This window comes from Drosophila grimshawi, unplaced genomic scaffold (genome assembly GCF_018153295.1).
Source record: "Drosophila grimshawi isolate 15287-2541.00 unplaced genomic scaffold, ASM1815329v1 contig_131, whole genome shotgun sequence".
Lineage (NCBI taxonomy): Eukaryota > Metazoa > Arthropoda > Insecta > Diptera > Drosophilidae > Drosophila > Drosophila grimshawi.
In genome coordinates this window covers 348,251-366,023 of record NW_025062826.1, presented here as the reverse complement: position 1 = coordinate 366,023, position 17,773 = coordinate 348,251, and the positions used below count along the sequence as shown (strand labels likewise).

At 39.2% G+C, this 17,773-nt stretch overlaps 1 protein-coding gene across 3 annotated transcripts; it reads right to left on the bottom strand.

The window, feature by feature from the left end:
- Positions 1–536: 536 nt before the first annotated feature.
- Positions 537–17,713, bottom strand: LOC6568763 (neuropeptide-like 1). Of its 3 annotated transcripts, none has more exons than XM_001995361.3 (5): positions 17,416–17,710; positions 4,575–4,694; positions 3,640–4,342; positions 2,525–2,799; positions 537–939 (listed from the first exon to the last, which is right to left on the bottom strand). In XM_001995361.3, the coding sequence occupies exons 1-5, from the start codon at positions 17,485–17,487 to the stop codon at positions 574–576; spliced, it is 1,536 nt and encodes a 511-aa protein (XP_001995397.1). In that variant the 5' UTR covers positions 17,488–17,710; the 3' UTR covers positions 537–573. The 3 variants fall into 3 exon arrangements, with proteins under 3 accessions (XP_001995397.1, XP_032597028.1, XP_032597027.1); XM_032741136.2 differs by having other exon boundaries at positions 875–939; positions 2,519–2,799; positions 17,416–17,713; XM_032741137.2 differs by lacking the exon at positions 2,525–2,799 and having other exon boundaries at positions 823–939; positions 17,416–17,709.
- Positions 17,714–17,773: the final 60 nt, after the last annotated feature.

Genomic DNA, 17,773 nt, shown 5'->3' with positions numbered 1-17,773 from the left:
AATATTTGTAGGGAGTTGAATTTAAAATAGGATTAGTTGGGGCGACTTTCAAAGAGCTTCAAATTTCTACTAAGGTACGGCATTGGCACTAATTTGTTTTTGTTTTTTTGTATTTTGTTTTTTTTTTATAGTAAAAGGAGATATGATTTAGTTGTAATTATTGATATTAAATGTTCTTTATGCTTTGCACTGGTATCAGTTACCTCATTTATACATCAATACAATTTTATATATTTATAGATATATTTAATTATTTATTTGAATTGATACAGATACGCACCGAACTACGGCAAAATTTGAATTACAATTTGCATTTGCCCTGTGTAGCTGTCGTGTGCTGCAGGTGTGTGTGTGACGGGGTGTAGGTGTGTGTTTCTGTGTGTTATGTGGATCTGTGGGTTTTAGTTAATAAACAACTACATCGAAAATATTGTATATTAACTATTATCTTCATACGATCGATCTGTGTATAAGTTAGAACTCATCATTGTTATATTATTATTGTTAAATATTGTCTTGATATATATATATATATATGTAGATATATATTTATTTGTTATATATAATTGTTATTTAGTATTCATAATTGTCCATGGACTCACCGTTGCGTCGATAGACGCGTCGTTGCAGTGCTGTAATACGTGGCGGGGTGCCCCAAGCATGAAATGGTGGATAGATCCGGTTCCGGTTGCTATTGCTAATGTTGTTGTGGTGTCCACTTGGCAGGGAGTTTGTCAAAATGCTGCTGCTGCTGCTACGCATGCGAGCAGCTGTGGCTGCTGTGGAGGATCGAGATAGGGGATCCGTATAGTATTTGGAGAGACTACCGCGTATGCCAGCACTGCTCCAGTTCATCATCGGTCGATTGGGTAGGAAACAACGTTTACAAACGGCTGCGATTGGTTGACGCAGTCGCTCGTGTTGGGGGTAGTACTCGACCTGCAGTTATCCAAAAATATAAAAAAAAAAAAAACACCAAACACACATACACAACTTAATTAGTTCTCTTTCTCATCACAAGACTCGCTCGAAATACATAATATGAAAAATACATCTATATATACGAAATCTAGAAGAGTACAAGACAATACAAAATACACTTGGCTTTCCGTTTAGTTTCTCGCTGTGTTTTAGTAGAACACATGCAACTAGTTGACATTTTCTATGTTCTGTCTGTCCTACACGAAGTAATAGTTTAAAGAGAAGGAAATTAAAACACAGAATATACAGAAAACATGCCAATTTTTATAACATGCCAATGAACCAAGCTGAATTACAATTTACTCAAGAAATATTACATACGCACATATATAATTTCATATATATATAAATTTAACAGCATCAACACATATAACAATTTTGAATTTTATTTACTAATTAAAGGTAAGTTTAAATTGATTTTGCAACAACTTCACTTAATAATATTTTTCTTCAGCCGCCCAAAAGTAGGCAACGTTATTTTACAAATCCGTCGCTAAAACTTCCACGTGCAGCATAAATGTAGGCAACACATTGGGGTCGCAACTGTTCCCAGGAACAATTAAATCGTTGAAGGTAGAAATTAAATGGATTTCTCAATAAGTGCCATTCAGTAAAACTTTGTTGCACAAAAGGGCATTTAAATTACCAACAAATCTGATGAGCTTCGAGCAAAAACTTTTCGCCTAACTATTTGAATTATTGTCATTGACGCAGCTAAATTCGCTGAATTACAAATACAAAGCGCATTTCAAATGACAGCTACAAAGTTTTGCAGCACACAAAATAAATTGCCCTAGAAGAGAAGGGGGGACGGTTGAGGAACTCCGGGGCTCTGCAAGGCAAACAAACTGCCGGATATTATGCGATTATCAGATATACAGAATCCCCAACATACGGAAAATTGAATTTCCGCCAGAAATTGTATTAGGAGTGTGTTAACGGAAATGTGAACAGAAATTGGATTGGCGATTATATTATGGAAAACTGCACAATAGAGCTCAATACTGCTGAATTGAAGATACAAATTTGACATTGTCAGCTCGTTATGCACAAAGAGGAAATCAATGCTGCATTCCATTTCTATATACACTTATGCGTGTGCTAAGAGTAATTTTAAGTTACAAAAATTTGTTTTTTGGGTCAGGTTTGAATTTTTGTGAGATTATCTAATGCTAAGTTGCGTAAGAACTCTTTGAAAGTATAGGAAAACTCAACTAACGCCGACTAACAAAAAGATTAGCATAAGCAAGCCTACAAAAATAAGCAGAAGTCAAAACTAAACTGAGTACGTTTAGAGATATAGGAGAATAGTTTTGTAGTTTTTATGGATAGCCACATTTGATAGTTACATTCACGATCTGTTGTTGAATGACAGGCGACATTCGACATTCGACATTCTGCAGGCGACAGACTCAGTTTTCCAACTCAAAAACACACAACAAGTTTAAATACGAACAAAAAAAAAATGCAATCATAAAATTAAAACCCAAAGGAAATTATAAAATTATGCAGCACACATCGAACCATCGCCATTTACTCATACAAATTGCCTGGCACGTCCCGAGCGACTAAAGCGCCCCCCGGCACCGTTCATTGTGGGGCTGCGCAAATAACGGTAGCTGGGCAGAAAACCGGAACGATAAACGGCTCCAATGTGACGCTTCTCTGGCGGTTGCTCCGGTTGCTCCCTCTCATGCTCCCTCTCCAGCTCCTGTTCCTGCTCCTGCTCCGGCTCCATTTGCAAGTCCGGAAAATTGGCAAGATTTGTTGCCTCATTGCCATGCTCAATGCCAAACAATTCGGGATCCTTGGAGGTGTCTTTTGTTGTTGATCGTTCAAGTGCATATATATTTATATATATATATATATATATAAATATATCTATTGTGTACCGCATTACCACTAACTAGGTGCAGGGTGCTCAAAGGGGGCAAGGGGGTCTACTACCGACTACGTCATATGGCCGTAGTCCACATTTAATAGCCTTGCAGATGCAATGCTCACAAATGAAATGAACACTTTTCCTTCTATATATTCGAGTAGATGTGTAATAAATGTATGGTATTATATGAACAGATCCCAGCCACCATTTTTGACTCGTGCTATAATCTTAGTCATACTAATCTACTCTGCATAAGACACAACTCTCGAACCATTATTTCAATAATAGAAAAATTAAATGATAATTGAATGAGTTGATATTTACTGTCTTTAGATAAAAATGGATTAAGGAACATGGCTAAATTGTCTCGGCTTTTGATGCTGATCATGAATATATATACTTTTTAGAGTCGGTGATGCTTAACTCGGACTATTACAAGCATTGGCTCAAATTCTTTAGAAGCTTTTCAACATTTTTAATGAGTCTTGGGTTTATATACTGTCTAGGCTGTTGATTAAAAATATATATATAATATGTGAGCTCGTCAAGTCTCCTTCAATGTATTACAATTATGATTATTATGATTAGGATTTGAATATCCTCTTCCACAAACGACTTCTCAAGTTTCAAGTTCAACTCTACTTAAATCGGACACTGAGATGTTGAAGAGAATTCATAACAAAATTGAATAAAGAATAATCAAAAATCCCCTCTGCAAGGCTACAAGTTGTACAACTAGGAGGACTTCCTCTTGAGCAGACGTCAAAGATACTTACCCAGATATCGTTTCTCGGCGCGTCGATAGTCATTCCAGTCGAGATCGGCGTAGCCGGCATAGCTGGGATACCACCAGTAGCTCTGCATGGGATCGGCATAGTCGGGCGCAGCAGCAGAAGCTGCAGCAGCTGGCTGAAGCAGGGCCATCTCCACATCCTCTCGCTTCTGTTGCATCATGCCGTGCACCGGCGATGATTTCAATGCGCCCAGATTCCGTTTCTCGCCATTGCTGCGCTGATGATTCTGATGCTGCTGCGAATTGTAACGTGCCACAGCTGCCACATTTCGCTTCGGTGGCTCACGATGAGTGCTTGGGGCACTTTGCAATCTAGCCATAGTCGCTATATTACGCTTCCCATTGGGCAGCTGGAAGTCACGTGCCAGTGTGCCCACATTTCGTTTGCCAAAACTCATCAGGCCACCAGCACGGGCCAGGGAGCCAATGTAACGCTTCTGTTCGCTGGGTTCACCCGAATCGGCATCCGCATAATCATCGCCAGGCTCCGCGGTCGGCAACTGTCCGTTCTTGGCCAGTGTGGCCAGACTGCGTTTAGGTGTGAGTAATCCCTGAGCGGCCAAGGCGGCCACCGAACGCTTGTCCTCATCCAAGTAGTCAGCATAATCGCCCAGCGGCTGCTCCTCGCCCACTGCCAGCTGACGTTCACGGAGCAGATTCTTCAGCTGATTGCGTAACGCAGAAGCCTGCCCGGGTTGCAAGAAAGTGGATTGCATATTAAATGGTAATTTAAAGTTTGTTACTTTATTTGTATATTTTTTTGACAAGAAAATAACTTTTAAAAATCCCTGAAAAATATCTCTTTGCCAATGTGGATTTACTTGTTCTAATTTTTTTTTTTTGCAAGTGTGCACACCTGCTGCCCTTAAAGTCAGTTGTAATTGCCTTGTCAGGATTTTGCCTGTGAGTGTAACTTACGTGTAGCTGATATTCCGGACCGGGATTCATCAGTTGATTTATTATGGACTCCATTTCGCAGGGCGACACATTGCCAATATCCTCGCTGGCATTAACGTTAAATGCGCGTGGCTGTACAGCCTGCAAAGTGAAAAGAAAATACGGAAATGGATAAATGGAGAAATGTTAAAGGGGTTTACAAAAGAATCGACTTGCATCACGCTGGAAAACATTTCAATTAGCAAAGGGACTGAAGAGCGGAGGCTCTCTCGTCACAATTGCCACAATTACTTACGCTAAATTAATTTTGAAATGTGTCGATGTTTGCCGCATTTACGCCCACATTTTTAAATAACAGTCCCCCCACCCACAACAACCTCTCTTATCCTTTGCCTCTGCCTCCTCCCCAACTGACAGTTTATGCAAAGAGAGCTGCCAGCTTAGTTAAATTTATTGCTTTATTCGCTGCATACTTTTGTGCGCCATTTATCAGCATCTCAAGCGCACCACATTAACGGTTAACGGTTAAGCAATAACGGTTAACGGTTAACGGTTATTATCGCATATTTATTTAATGCTCTGACATTTCCATAAATCCCAAAACTGTTGCGTTTGCCAGAGATAAAGTTTATGCAAAACGCTATTTTTAGTCCGCCTCGAAGGTCGTCATTTGGGATATTAAAATGCTTTCAGAGATTCTAAATTGAAATGTGAATAAATATATAAGTCTTATACAGGTATTTTTTTTAGTGAGAGCAGTTTTTATATAAATATTATTCCGAAAGATACAACAAACGCATATAACATGACTTTTATCGATTATTTATCGATTGAAATTTAGAATAGCAATCGGAATTCAACAAATTATTTAAGAGCAGACTACTGAAAAACTTATTCAAACCTTTTACCGAAACTTTTACAATTTACGAAACGGAACCGAAATACAATTCGATTAAACACCCTGATTCGAAATAATCAAGCTTCATAAATATCGAAAACTAGTGTTTTTAAAATCATAGTTACTGTTCATAATAGTGATTGGACGGATGATTACAACTATAGGTAAATGTATATTACTTAGCGTTTTATGTATCGGTATCTCTGCTGAAGACTTGAAAGCATATTAAGTTTTCTTAAGATTTTCGAATGTCTGATATCTTGATAATAATTTCTTGTATATGCACATATTAAGAGCTTCTTAAGCGCAGTTGTCTCTTTTCGAAGTCTATTAAAGATACTCGAGTGGATACTTGAATGTAGTTTACTTAACTATTGTTCGTCTGTCCGAGGCTGAAAACTAATCCCGCTTTGCAACAGGCTAACAACAAGTATCCTAAGTATCCTCTCAATGCCTGTCATATCTGCTTTCACACCTTCTTCTGCTACTTCAAAATAAAAACAACTAGCTGGCATTCCACAACTGAGTGTCTGTGTGTGTGGGCGTTTGAGTGTGTGTGTGTGTGCGTGTGTGTGTGCTGCCAATTCTAAGCTATACTCATAATATTTAGCTTTTAGTACACACGTACACAGAGGCAGCGGGGGGGAAGCCTTCAGGCGAATTGGATAAAGTCAAGAACAAGAAGCTTGGGAATTTACTCTATGTACGCGTATGTGTGTGCGTGTGTGTGACGTTTCCTGCTGCGAGAGCAGAGACAATGCAGCCGCCTTTAACAAGGGAAGCAGATGTGGGTATGGGGGAGATGGGCGGAGCAGGAGCATGATGTGCTCGCCGGAGGCGCAAGCACCGTAAATCTCATACAGAAATTGACAACTACTTATGTGCACTCAAGTGTGAGTGTGTGTGTGTGTGTTGTTGTTGTTTAGACATTGCTTGGATGCCAAGTTCTATCTCATATTAGCGTTGAGGAATAATGCCTGCAAGGTGTTTGCTACATCAACTAAATGATATCCTTTAGCTATTCGATTCATTTGCTAAGCTGGAAAGTTTTTGGCAAGAATGCGACTTATTGAAAGTTGAGACAAACAGAAATATGCTCGAAATTCGGCTAATAACTTAAAGGAAAGCAGACTTAAATTCTTGTGATATCATAAAGAGTCGCAGGAGAAAGTAGAAAAATAGAAGGCTTCCTGGAGAGAGTAGGTTATTTTTATAGTAAGAGAAAAGAAACAAATTAGAACGCTCTGGTCGAGAGAGCTCGATTAAGATTTATACTAAGCCCAGCTCTTAAATAAATAGTAGACTTGCTGATATTAGTTCGTTACTTCTTACACAACTTTTGCACAACAATATTAAAATTATTGTGCATTTTTAATGGGTTCGCAGCAGACAAATTAGTTTCTACGTTTGTCTTTAATATTTTTAGCAATAAATACAAAAACACACTACAAATAATATAAGAAAAAGCGAACATTCACATAAGCCACTTATTATCCACTTAAAACGAGAAGGCATATTTAATTGTGTTTTATTTATGTCAATCCTGCTTAACTGCAAATTAATTTCCACACAATAAGCAATAACTGCCAAACAAATCATGCATGCAACAAATTGAATATTTCTCTTGTTTGCTCTGTTGCCATTCGATGATGGTCAAAATGTGCCTGGGTAAAAGGGTATTATGGCCATATCGCCAACGATTGCCATATAGTCGTGAATAGTGGTCGTATCGTAAATCGTTTTATGACAATGCAAAAATGTTAGTGCATGTTTTCAGGCTTAACTCAACACAACGCGATTCGACTCCTAGCACTCCTCGTGTCCTGGCGTCCTTTTTGTGTTTACGTATTCATGTGAACTGCGGAGATTGCAAAGCGAATGAACAAACAACGAACAACGCGACAAGTACAAAAAAAATAAACAACGAGCACATAAAACTGCCAATTCACGCCGAATACTTAAACGACAGTTGGGCAAAACTCAGAAAAGCATGCAACAGAAATTTAATTTCAAAAATTTAAGCTCTGGCATTCCAGAAGCACTCCGATTTACGTCATCAAATAATACTCTGACCACAGCTAGTATACCCTCCCCTCGCCTTTCTTCCACACATCCTAAACAAACAAGAGCGTGAGGGCGTGGCATCGCATTTTTTGCTTTACTATTCTATTCTTCGACACAAAAATTCTTGTGACAATAAATGAAGCGCGAAGCATTCCCAGCAGAAAATTTGCGTTGACAAAATTGTTTGCCTCGTTACTTTGTCTCATTTTACTGAATACCGACTGGGTGGGTAGACAGGGGAGGGGAAGGAATAGGGAGATGGGGGGAGGAGAGTGAGGAATAGAAAATTAGAGAAGTTGTCTCTTTAAATATTTAAAATTTATTATCAAAAACTGCTTTCTATATCTCAAATTATTGTTATTAATTATTATTTAAGTTTATGTTACATTCAAGGTAATAGAAATAAGAAACTAATTTTATCAATCAAAGTAGCATCTAGTGTAAACTTTCCAATGCCACATCTTTGTGAAAAGTAATCAGATTTTCAATAACCGGCGCTCTTTAAACCTGGCTCTAGATTAATACTCTACTCAAAGTTGAAAATGCAATTCGGGCTCGAAGTGCATATTAAAATTCTATGCCAGAGAATAGCAAATGAAGAAAGCCAATGCTTTTCAATGCCATAATGATCTGATTTTGGAAAACCGTGGTTTTTTGAGCATGGTTTGAGTTCTAGAATAAAACTACACTCAGAGTGGGAACGCCACTCTGGCTGGATGTTGAAGTGAAAATTATATTCCCATAAAGTGCTTGCCAGAAACTCAAAACATTACACAGTCCTTACATAGTAAAAAATGGTCGGATGTTTAATTTGTACTCACAAAGAGCTTATTAAAATTGTTTGTTGAATAAATAACATTTTTGTCTGAAGTTTATGCTTCTGTTGCTTGACAATGGGGCATAGAAAATTCAATCATAATTTATTATTTAATTTGCACGAGAGTAATTATAAACAAGACTTGAAAGTGTCGAGAGCAGACCAGGATCAGGTCCTTCTGCCTTATTGTCCTATTGTCCATTCTCTGTTTCCACGTTTCGCAGTAAAAAATGTAATTAATTAAAATTAAAATGCCGAAAACGCTGAAATAAAAAACTCAATTAAAATTATCGCCAAGTGGAAGTGAGCGAAAGTCTGAGGGGATATGCCAGAAAACAATTGAACTGTTCAACTTGTTCGATTCCTTTGAATTCGTATTATTCCCTAGCTAATTGGCCCTAATACGTATTTTTCACTAATCAGCTTGGGGCCAAGGATGCCATCGTCCTTAAGCGCCCAGCTTAAGCGTCCAGCTGTCGACAACAGTTATTTGCCCCTCTCTGATGGCTGCTGCTTGCTGCTCTGCTGGGTGTTGCCTGTTGATCCGCTTATGTCGCTTGTGTCCTGCCACAAGCAAATTTTATTATTGCTGAGGCGGTCTGGACATGCTCCATCTTTGTTGTTGTTTATTTCGTTACTTGGGGCAATTTAATGACGCATTTCGTTTGGCTTTGCTTTTTCTTAAATAAATATTTTGCGTAGCATTAAAACTTAAGTACTTTAACCTTTACAGGATTCCTCATCTGCTTCAAGGTATTGCCGCATCCCGCACACAGTACAGTACTGTAATGTCATTCCCTTTTTTTATTTTTATTAGAGATTTTGACTATAATTAATTTTTGGGTTATTTCCTTTGAAGGGATTATATTTTGGGCATTTTTTAAGAGTCTATCTAGAAAGCTTCTTTGAGAATGATATTAATATTGTTCACAAATTGTCTGTTACTAAAATAAAAGAATGGATTATTTCTACTAGAAAATCTTAGCTTAAGAATTTTTCTTTTTTGTTTGGGACGATTTCAAATGAATAATTTTCATCTTAAATTAAGAGAGGGCGGGGGAGTGCAAAATTATATTATATACATATAATTTTGGCCAGGCTAATGTGAATAAATTCTTGTATGAAAATTTGAAACGATAATATTAAGTAGTATCGAAAGTCGAACCAATTTGGAATCATTTAAAAGGAATATCAGTTCACCATTCGGCATCTTGCTGTTAAAATGTTTTTTTCTCGGATAAATAATATAATCCTCATAAAAGGTTGTTTGCTTTTTTCGCTATCTACTTTCATTGTATCTTTGTAAAACTCATTCAGGTATTTTCCGGCTGACAATAAATGCTAAAAGCAATGCCAGGACACGCCAGGACATTATCGTCACCCAGCTGTGATTGTAATTACCCATTCAGAATGTAATCCACACACATGATGCGCTTTTTCATAAAAACCAACGGCCCACATGGAAATCTACATGACGAGACCTGCTGAATGTGGGCGATTAGTTGGGTGCGTTTGTGTGTTGGTGTGTGTTGGTGGGTGTGGCAGCAATTACATACACACTAGCCAGCGAAATGCCAGAGTGGCATGGAAAGGCAACAAACAATTTGGTTAATGACAGTAAGTGGATCTCTTCAGACACGCATTAGTGATTGATTGTGGAGGATAAGCCACTTTCCCAGTCAAAAAATAAGGAGCATTTCCCCAATTGTTGTTTTTTCTTTAGGGCAAATCAAATCACAACAATCAATAAAAATCGCCGTCCCAATTCAATTTCGTTGTCGTAATAAACTTCGGAAAGTCATTGAGCTATCAACGGTGCAACACACACATTTACACCCATGTACACATACATACACACAAACTCCAGTGTATGCCACAAGGTGATGAATTCAACAGTTTTCAATTAGAATCTGTTTACATTGCCTTGGCGTCTTTAACTTTTTTGGCACAGCAACTGCTTCGCATGTGTGGGTTTTCTTTGAGTTTTCCTTTACTGATTGGTTTTTCTTTAAGCCGTAACAGATTGGAAGGCTTGGTTGTATTACGGAAAAAAAAAAAACGTAAAATTAATCTTTAGAATCGGTTTTGAGCGTAATTCACCGGAAAATACGCGATTCCCTATTTTCTATTTTTGTAACAGCTGAAAGAATGCAACAGTTTTTTTTCTTTTCTTTCAAAAAAGCACATAAAAAAGTAACAAATGTTTTCTGTGCGCTGCTAAACTTGACAAGAGACTCGTCTGACTGTGTATAATTTGCGTGGGTGTACTGAGATAAAAATAAAAAAAAAATTCGACCTTTTTAATATCAAAAATGTAAAGCACCTCATGTGGCATGTAGCATGTCCCAAGTCGCTATCGCTTGTGTGTTGCCAGGCAGCAGCAGCATGCGATATTGATAGCTATTCACGTAATGCTGCTACTTATTTCAGTTACTTCTCATGTTCCCCATTTTGTCAACATGATTTCACGCGTTTTTAATTTACTTCCGCGATTTTTTTTCCTATTTGCAAAGCAAAATTTTAAGCTGTTTGGGTCATGTTTGGCAGCTGATTGAATTCCTTTGCATAAGTAGCTTCGGAAAAATGAAATAAAAATAGCTAATTTTTCTTTTTATTATCCATGCTGCATAGTTGAGAAGTTGTTCATTACAGGTTAAGCTCGTTAAGCTGAAAAATTGTTGTTTGTATTAAAACTATATTTTTATTTTATTTCTCATAGCTGAAAGCGCTTAGGGAGGGAAATCTGTTTTGCCTTATTTTATTTTTCATTTCTCATAGTTCGCGAAAGGTATTTAATATGGTTATTATGTTGTATAGTTTGAAAAAGAGCTCATTAAATTGAAGAAATTCAGAGCATACAGAATGATAAACTATTTCTAATATTATTTTTATTTTTTCTTAATGCCCTTGAACAAACGCAATAAAGCTAAGATATGTGACATAAGCTTTTCACAGGCGAGCAAAAAACCAAACAAAGCTGTAATTTATAATATATTTAATGTTTTAAGTCAACGATTACTAATAATAAACTTCATAAAAGTTCCACAATATAATCCTTTCAATTTATTACTTTCAGTTGATTAACTTGAGATAATCAACTCGAATGAATTTAAGCACTTTGTGTGCAATTCGGCGCCTAATCAATATCAGTATTTGAACAATGATTTTACATAAAGTTCGGAGCCCAAATCTTGGACGAACTTTCCAGACAAACACAAACTTTGAGTCGAGCACTGTTTGTCCAATGTCTAGTTCAAGATTGGGCACAGGCAGAGAAAGAGAAGCAGTGAGGAAGAGGGGAATAGGTGGAGATATAAGTTGTTACAAAAGTTGCCCGTCCCTCCCCTGTTTGTTTTCAGGTGTGAATTCCCAATTACGTGTGGCACACAGTTCGTTATTTATGAGGCAGGAAATAATGCTGTCGTTTATATATACAGATGTGTGTGCGTGTGTGTGTGAGTGTGTGTCTGCCTGTACTTTGCACAAGATAACGAATATTTGTTTTTATACACAAGGAGAAAAAGGCATATTTTGATTAAATTATATGTGGGACACTCGTATGTATATCGTACACACATGTGTAATTAGATTGGCATCCCGTAAGAGGAGGCGGCACAACTGTCGATGACAGAACGGTGAATCTTCAGTAATGCAACATAATTCTCATGATGATAAGCTGTTCTGTACTGAGACCGTTATGTGCACAAGCCCAATCTCGCTCCTGCGACCTACTGTTGCCACGTTGCAACATTTGAAATGACGCAGAGTGAATAGCAACTGGGAAATACGTCACTCAGAATGCGTTTCTATCAATATATATGTATATGTTTATTTGTTCGTTGTGCTTATTGCAAATCAAAATGACGTCGTTGCAGCTGTCAGTCTCAGAGATTACACGTTGACAGACAGCATCGACACACTATAATAGAAATCACATTGATTTATGTCAGCGAATCATGTTGATAAATCAGTTTAACTGAGAAAATACTCTACTTGCTTAACATGCGTAAAATTTATTGCCCCAACAAAGGATTGCTTTTTTTAGGAGAAAATCTACAAATCATGGAGAACCAAGTATACAACTCAATCAAAAAAAAAACAAAATATATATATACATATATATTATATATTATATATAATTATAATAATAAAAAATATGTTTCAATTAATAAAACGTGAAATTTATCTATTAGTAATCTTCAACTTGCTTAACAGATAGGAAAATTTATATCTTCAGCTTATAACTAAAATTATAATGAGAGTGAATTTCTACTTAACATACAACTTTACACTTTTCATTGATTTTATCCACTCAGGACTTAAGCAAAGCCAAAACAATCTAGGACATATTTCGACCATTTCAACATATTTGAACGACGCTCATAAGCCCACCGCAATTAAGCTGCTTAGCCAGCAGACTTCCCCCTTCCCTTCGTAACTACCATCCCCTTTATCTTAAAAGTAGAAAGTGTTAGCCGAGTTTTTGCCAACTACTTTTGCCACATTCTTTTGTGTCCTGCCAAGCAAAGCGAGCATTTTTGCAATCAAATGCATTCCTTGCGCGCACTTCATTAGTGTCGCCAAGCAAAATTTACATCGCGTATGCAAGATAAAATGACAACATTTTAATTAAGACGCAAAACAGAGATAGAGAGAGAGAGGGAGAGAGAGAGAGAGAGAGAGAGAGAGAGAGAGAAAGAGAGAGAGGAAAAGGGGTACAACGCATTCAGTCATGCTTTATGATATAGAAAATTATTTGTGACAACAATTTTATAATCTGTCGCACACATTTATGACGGACAGACAGTTGTCATGGGCGCTGACAGGATAGGGTTACGGAATGGAATGACAGCGGAACCTTTGGAGGAGGGGGAGTAAAAGGTTACAGGTCACGACCACAGGAATGAACGTTGACAAATGTCAACGAATGCCAACAGGCAAAATTAGAGAAAGTCGAGCATGCCACATAAATTGTAAAGCTGCAAAAAAAAGTGAGAAAAAAAACAAGAAATGAGTGAAAAAAATAAAATAAGTATAGAGAGGAAAAGGGAAACAAATTGCTCTTTGGAGCAGTGGTGGCACGTGTCACCAGGCAGCAAGAGCCGTTAGGGAAGTGGTTGCCTATGGACCAGCGCCATGACAACCACACAACTGGCAACTGTTGCAGCTGCTGTTGCTCTCCGGGGTGGGGGGCGTGGCACATATAAATAACAACATTGCGAAGGCGTTTGCACTGTGGGCTACTGAAATATTGCCAACAATTTAGGTGAAAAAGACCACAGTTCTTGCACTTGTATGTTGCAAGTTACTCAAGTACAAATTGTACTCGAAGTGCAATCTTAAGTAAGTAAGTGAATATGTTTCCCATTTCCTAATTGAGGGTTATGCAATCGAAGGAGCTAACATATATTAAATTATTTAACTGTCTCTTATTTTAGTATAGAATATAATACTTGTATGACAACCAATCGTCATTTAAACCTGGAAAATAAAACTCAGTTTAGGCGTAAATCAATTCAAATGATTAAATTGAACATGTACTTATAAATTAAAAATAAAACCCTGGATTATTACTTTCAGCTTGACGTAAGCAAACTCTGAGCCAAAATTAAAAAAACAAATTCAAACCACCTTTGGGTTATTTTTAAACACGTGCATAATAATAATTGTTATTTACAAAAATAGCACACACAAACTGAACAATAGATTGATATGTTTACAATTAGCATCTGTTCTGAAGTGTTTTCGTTAATTTCCAACCATTTCTTCTATATAAGCACTAGCTAATCCAAAGAAGACAAGTCAGTCTGTGTTACTGCTTGACTGCTTGTCGACGAAAATAAAATGCGTATCTCGATTCTTATTGTGCTTGTTGCATTGGTGGCTATCGCTGCCGCTCAAGGTCAACGAGGAGGACAGCGAGGAGGACAGCGAGGGGGACAGCGAGGAGGACAGCGAGGTGGACGAGGAGGGTCACAAGGTGGCCAAAGAGGTGCCCAAGGACGTTCCCGGGGTAGGAGCCAAGGTGGACGAGGGGGCTCACAAGGTGGCCAAGGAGGTCGGCAGGGTGGCCCTCCAGGTGGACAAGGCGGTCCTCAAGGTGGACGAGGAGGTCCTCAAGGAGGTCCGCCAGATGGACGAGGAGGTCGTCAGGATAGGCCGCAAGGTGGACGTGGAGGTCCCCAGGATAGGCAGCAAGGTGGACGTGGAGGTCCCCAGGATAGGCAGCAAGGTGGACGTGGAGGTCCCCAGGATAGGCAGCAAGGTGGACGTGGAGGTCCCCAGGATAGGCCACAAGGTGGACGTGGAGGTTCCCAGGATAGGCCGCAAGGTGGACGTGGAGGTCCCCAGGATAGGCCGCAAGGTGGACGTGGAGGTCCCCAGGATAGGCCGCAAGGTGGACGTGGAGGTCCCCAGGATAGGCCGCAAGGTGGACGTGGAGGTCCCCAGGATAGGCCGCAAGGTGGACGTGGAGGTCCCCAGGATAGGCCGCAAGAACGCCCTCAAGAAGACTTCGAGGACGGCTCGAATGAGGATTATAACTACGATTTTGATGGCCAAGAAGGTGGACGAGGAGGTCCCGAAGGTGACTCGCAAGGTGGACGTGGAGGTCCCCAGGATAGGCCGCAAGAACCCCCTCAAGGTGGACGAGGAGGCCCTCAAGAAGGAGGCAACCAGGATGATGATTACAACGACGACTATTGAGTGTATCAATTGACAATTATTAGATAAACTCTTTTCGCTAATAAAAATTTCTATCACACTGTTTCTGATTTATAAAAAAAAATCCAATGTATCCTTTTTTAAACTTAAAAATTCGAAGTATCTAGCTCTTATAGAGTCTGAGATCCATTTGTTTAAATGGACAGACGGTCGCATATGCCTATATCAACTCGGCTGTTGGTCCTAATCAAAAACATATATATCCCATATGAAGTCGAAATTGCTTTCTTCTGACAGTTAAAAACATTTGCAGAATACCATTTGTAGCAGGTCACTGGAACCGTTGTACAAAGACTGTAATGTAAAAGCTATAAAATAATATGCAATTATGTACGATATAATAATTATAATTATGTATATAATATCACTCATTTTCAATGGGTCAAGGTATACAAATATGTATTTGAAAAGAAACCCTACAATACATCTGAGGACAAGTAAGAAAGAGCAGGTTGAGAGAGATCGACTAAGGGATGCCATGAACTCAGTTGAAACCCAGTTTTCTGGCTGAAACTGCCATGAAAATACACATTGAGCACTATTTTCTTATCCAATTGCATGCTTGGCCAACTCTTCAATCTCTAGATTTATTTATATATATATCATATGTGAATCGCAACAACACATTAAATTTAGTATTTATCCAATATTTTAAACGTTAAATCGGTTTTAGGTTTTAGGCAAAACTGGGAAAATCATTAGGTTTAATTAACTACTTTTGATAACTTTGCGGCTGAATTTATACTCTTACGTAATGATTCAAGTATGACGAAAAATAAACTTTGAGCTTAAATTCAAAAACAAATTTAAAACACCTTTGGGTTATTTTTAAAAACGTGCAGAATAATAATTGTTATATACAAATAAGTATACACAAACTGAACAATAGAATGAAATGTTTACAATTAGCATCTGTTATGAAGTGTTTGCGTCAATTTCGAACCATTTCTTCTATATAAGAACTAGCTTATCCAAAGAAGACAAATCAGTCTGTGTCAATACTTGAGTCGAAGAAGAGAATAAAATGCGTATCTCAGTCCTTATTGTGCTAGTTGGATTGGTGGCAATCGCTGCCGCTCAAGGTCCCAGAAAAGGATCTGGTGGCCAGCGAGGTGGCCAAGGCGGACAAGGTGGAAAAGGAGGCTCCCAAGGAGGCCAGCAAGGCACACAAGGTAATCAACGTGGCCAAGGAGGTTCCCGAGGAGGCCAGCAAGGTGGACAAGGAAGACAAGGTGGTCAAGGAGGTTCCCAAGGAGGCCAGAAAGGTGGACAAGGAGGACAAGGTGGTCAAGATGGCCAAGGGAGTTCCCGAGGAGGCCAGCAAGGTGGACAAGGAGGTTCCCGAGGAGGCCAGCAAGGTGGACAAGGAGGACAAGGTGGACAAGGTGGCCAAGGGGGTTCCCGAGGAGGCCAGCAAGGTGGACAAGGAGGACAAGGTAGCCAAGGAGGTTCCCAAGGAGGCCAGCAAGGTGAACAAGGAGGACAAGGTGGGCAAGGAGGCCAGCAAGGTGAACAAGCAGGTTCCCAAGGAGGCCAACAAGGTGGACAAGGAGGACAAGGTGGCCAAGATGGCCAAGGGGGTTCCCGAGGAGGCCAGCAAGGTGGACAAGGAGGTTCCCAAGGAGGCCAGCAAGGTGGACAAGGAGGTTCCCGAGGAGGCAAGCAAGGTGGACAAGGAGGTTCCCGAGGAGGCCAGCAAGGTGGACAAGGAGGACAAGGTAGCCAAGGTGGCCAAGGGGGTTCCCGAGGAGGCCAGCAAGGTGGACAAGGAGGCTCCCAGGGTGGTCGAAGAGGATAAATGATCAGAAAGGATCTCGGACGAGATAAATGCGCAAAAGCTTTGTCACGAATTTTAATTCCAAGGACATAATATAAATCTAAAAATCACAGCTTCCAATTAAAGCATGCAAAGAATTTATATTCAATTTACTCACGACCTAGTTAGAATGAGAATTTAATTATTTGAATAGCTTTAGCAGAAAATGCACCGATTTTATTGATGCAATTTCCTAGTTTTCTGCTTTCCTACTTTCCTCATAAAATAAGCTATAATTGAAATCTGGTTTGTTTGAATAAACATTTTTCAATGCGCTGAACAAAGAATGGCGAGTGTTGCAAACAAAAAGGAAAGGCAAAAGAAAAGCGATTTAACAGAAAATGAATTACGCCCCGTTGCACACACATTCCATTCTTGTCCATTCGGACACATTCGGGGGAGAAAAATGAAAAAGAAGATTTGTTGAAGCTGTTTTGATAACTCGATACACATTTACAGGCGGCAAATTTGATATTGATAATATAATCCCATTTCCCATTGACCATTGCCCTGCCCCTGCCCCTGCCCAAACCCAAATACTTACCGCATTTAGGAGCATGGAGAAGAGCAGCAGTAGCCACTTGCTTCTCGGTGCAGTATTGTGCACGTCCTGCATATTGCCCTGGTACGAAACTACACTCCTGTTTGATTAGCACGCAGTGCAATGTTGAAATTCACGCACAAACCACGCACACAGCACACTCAGAAATTCAAAATTCTTGCTCGAAAGTATGCAATGATTTTTCAGTACAGCACAATACAATGACTCTCAAACTGTTGTATGTTGAGAACGGATTTGTTGAATGCCGCTGCTTGGCTTCTCTCTCTCTCTCTCTCTATCTGTGGCACGTACGCAAGCAAGTCTTTCGTTAGACTGTATCCTGTTTGCCAGGACACTCGCC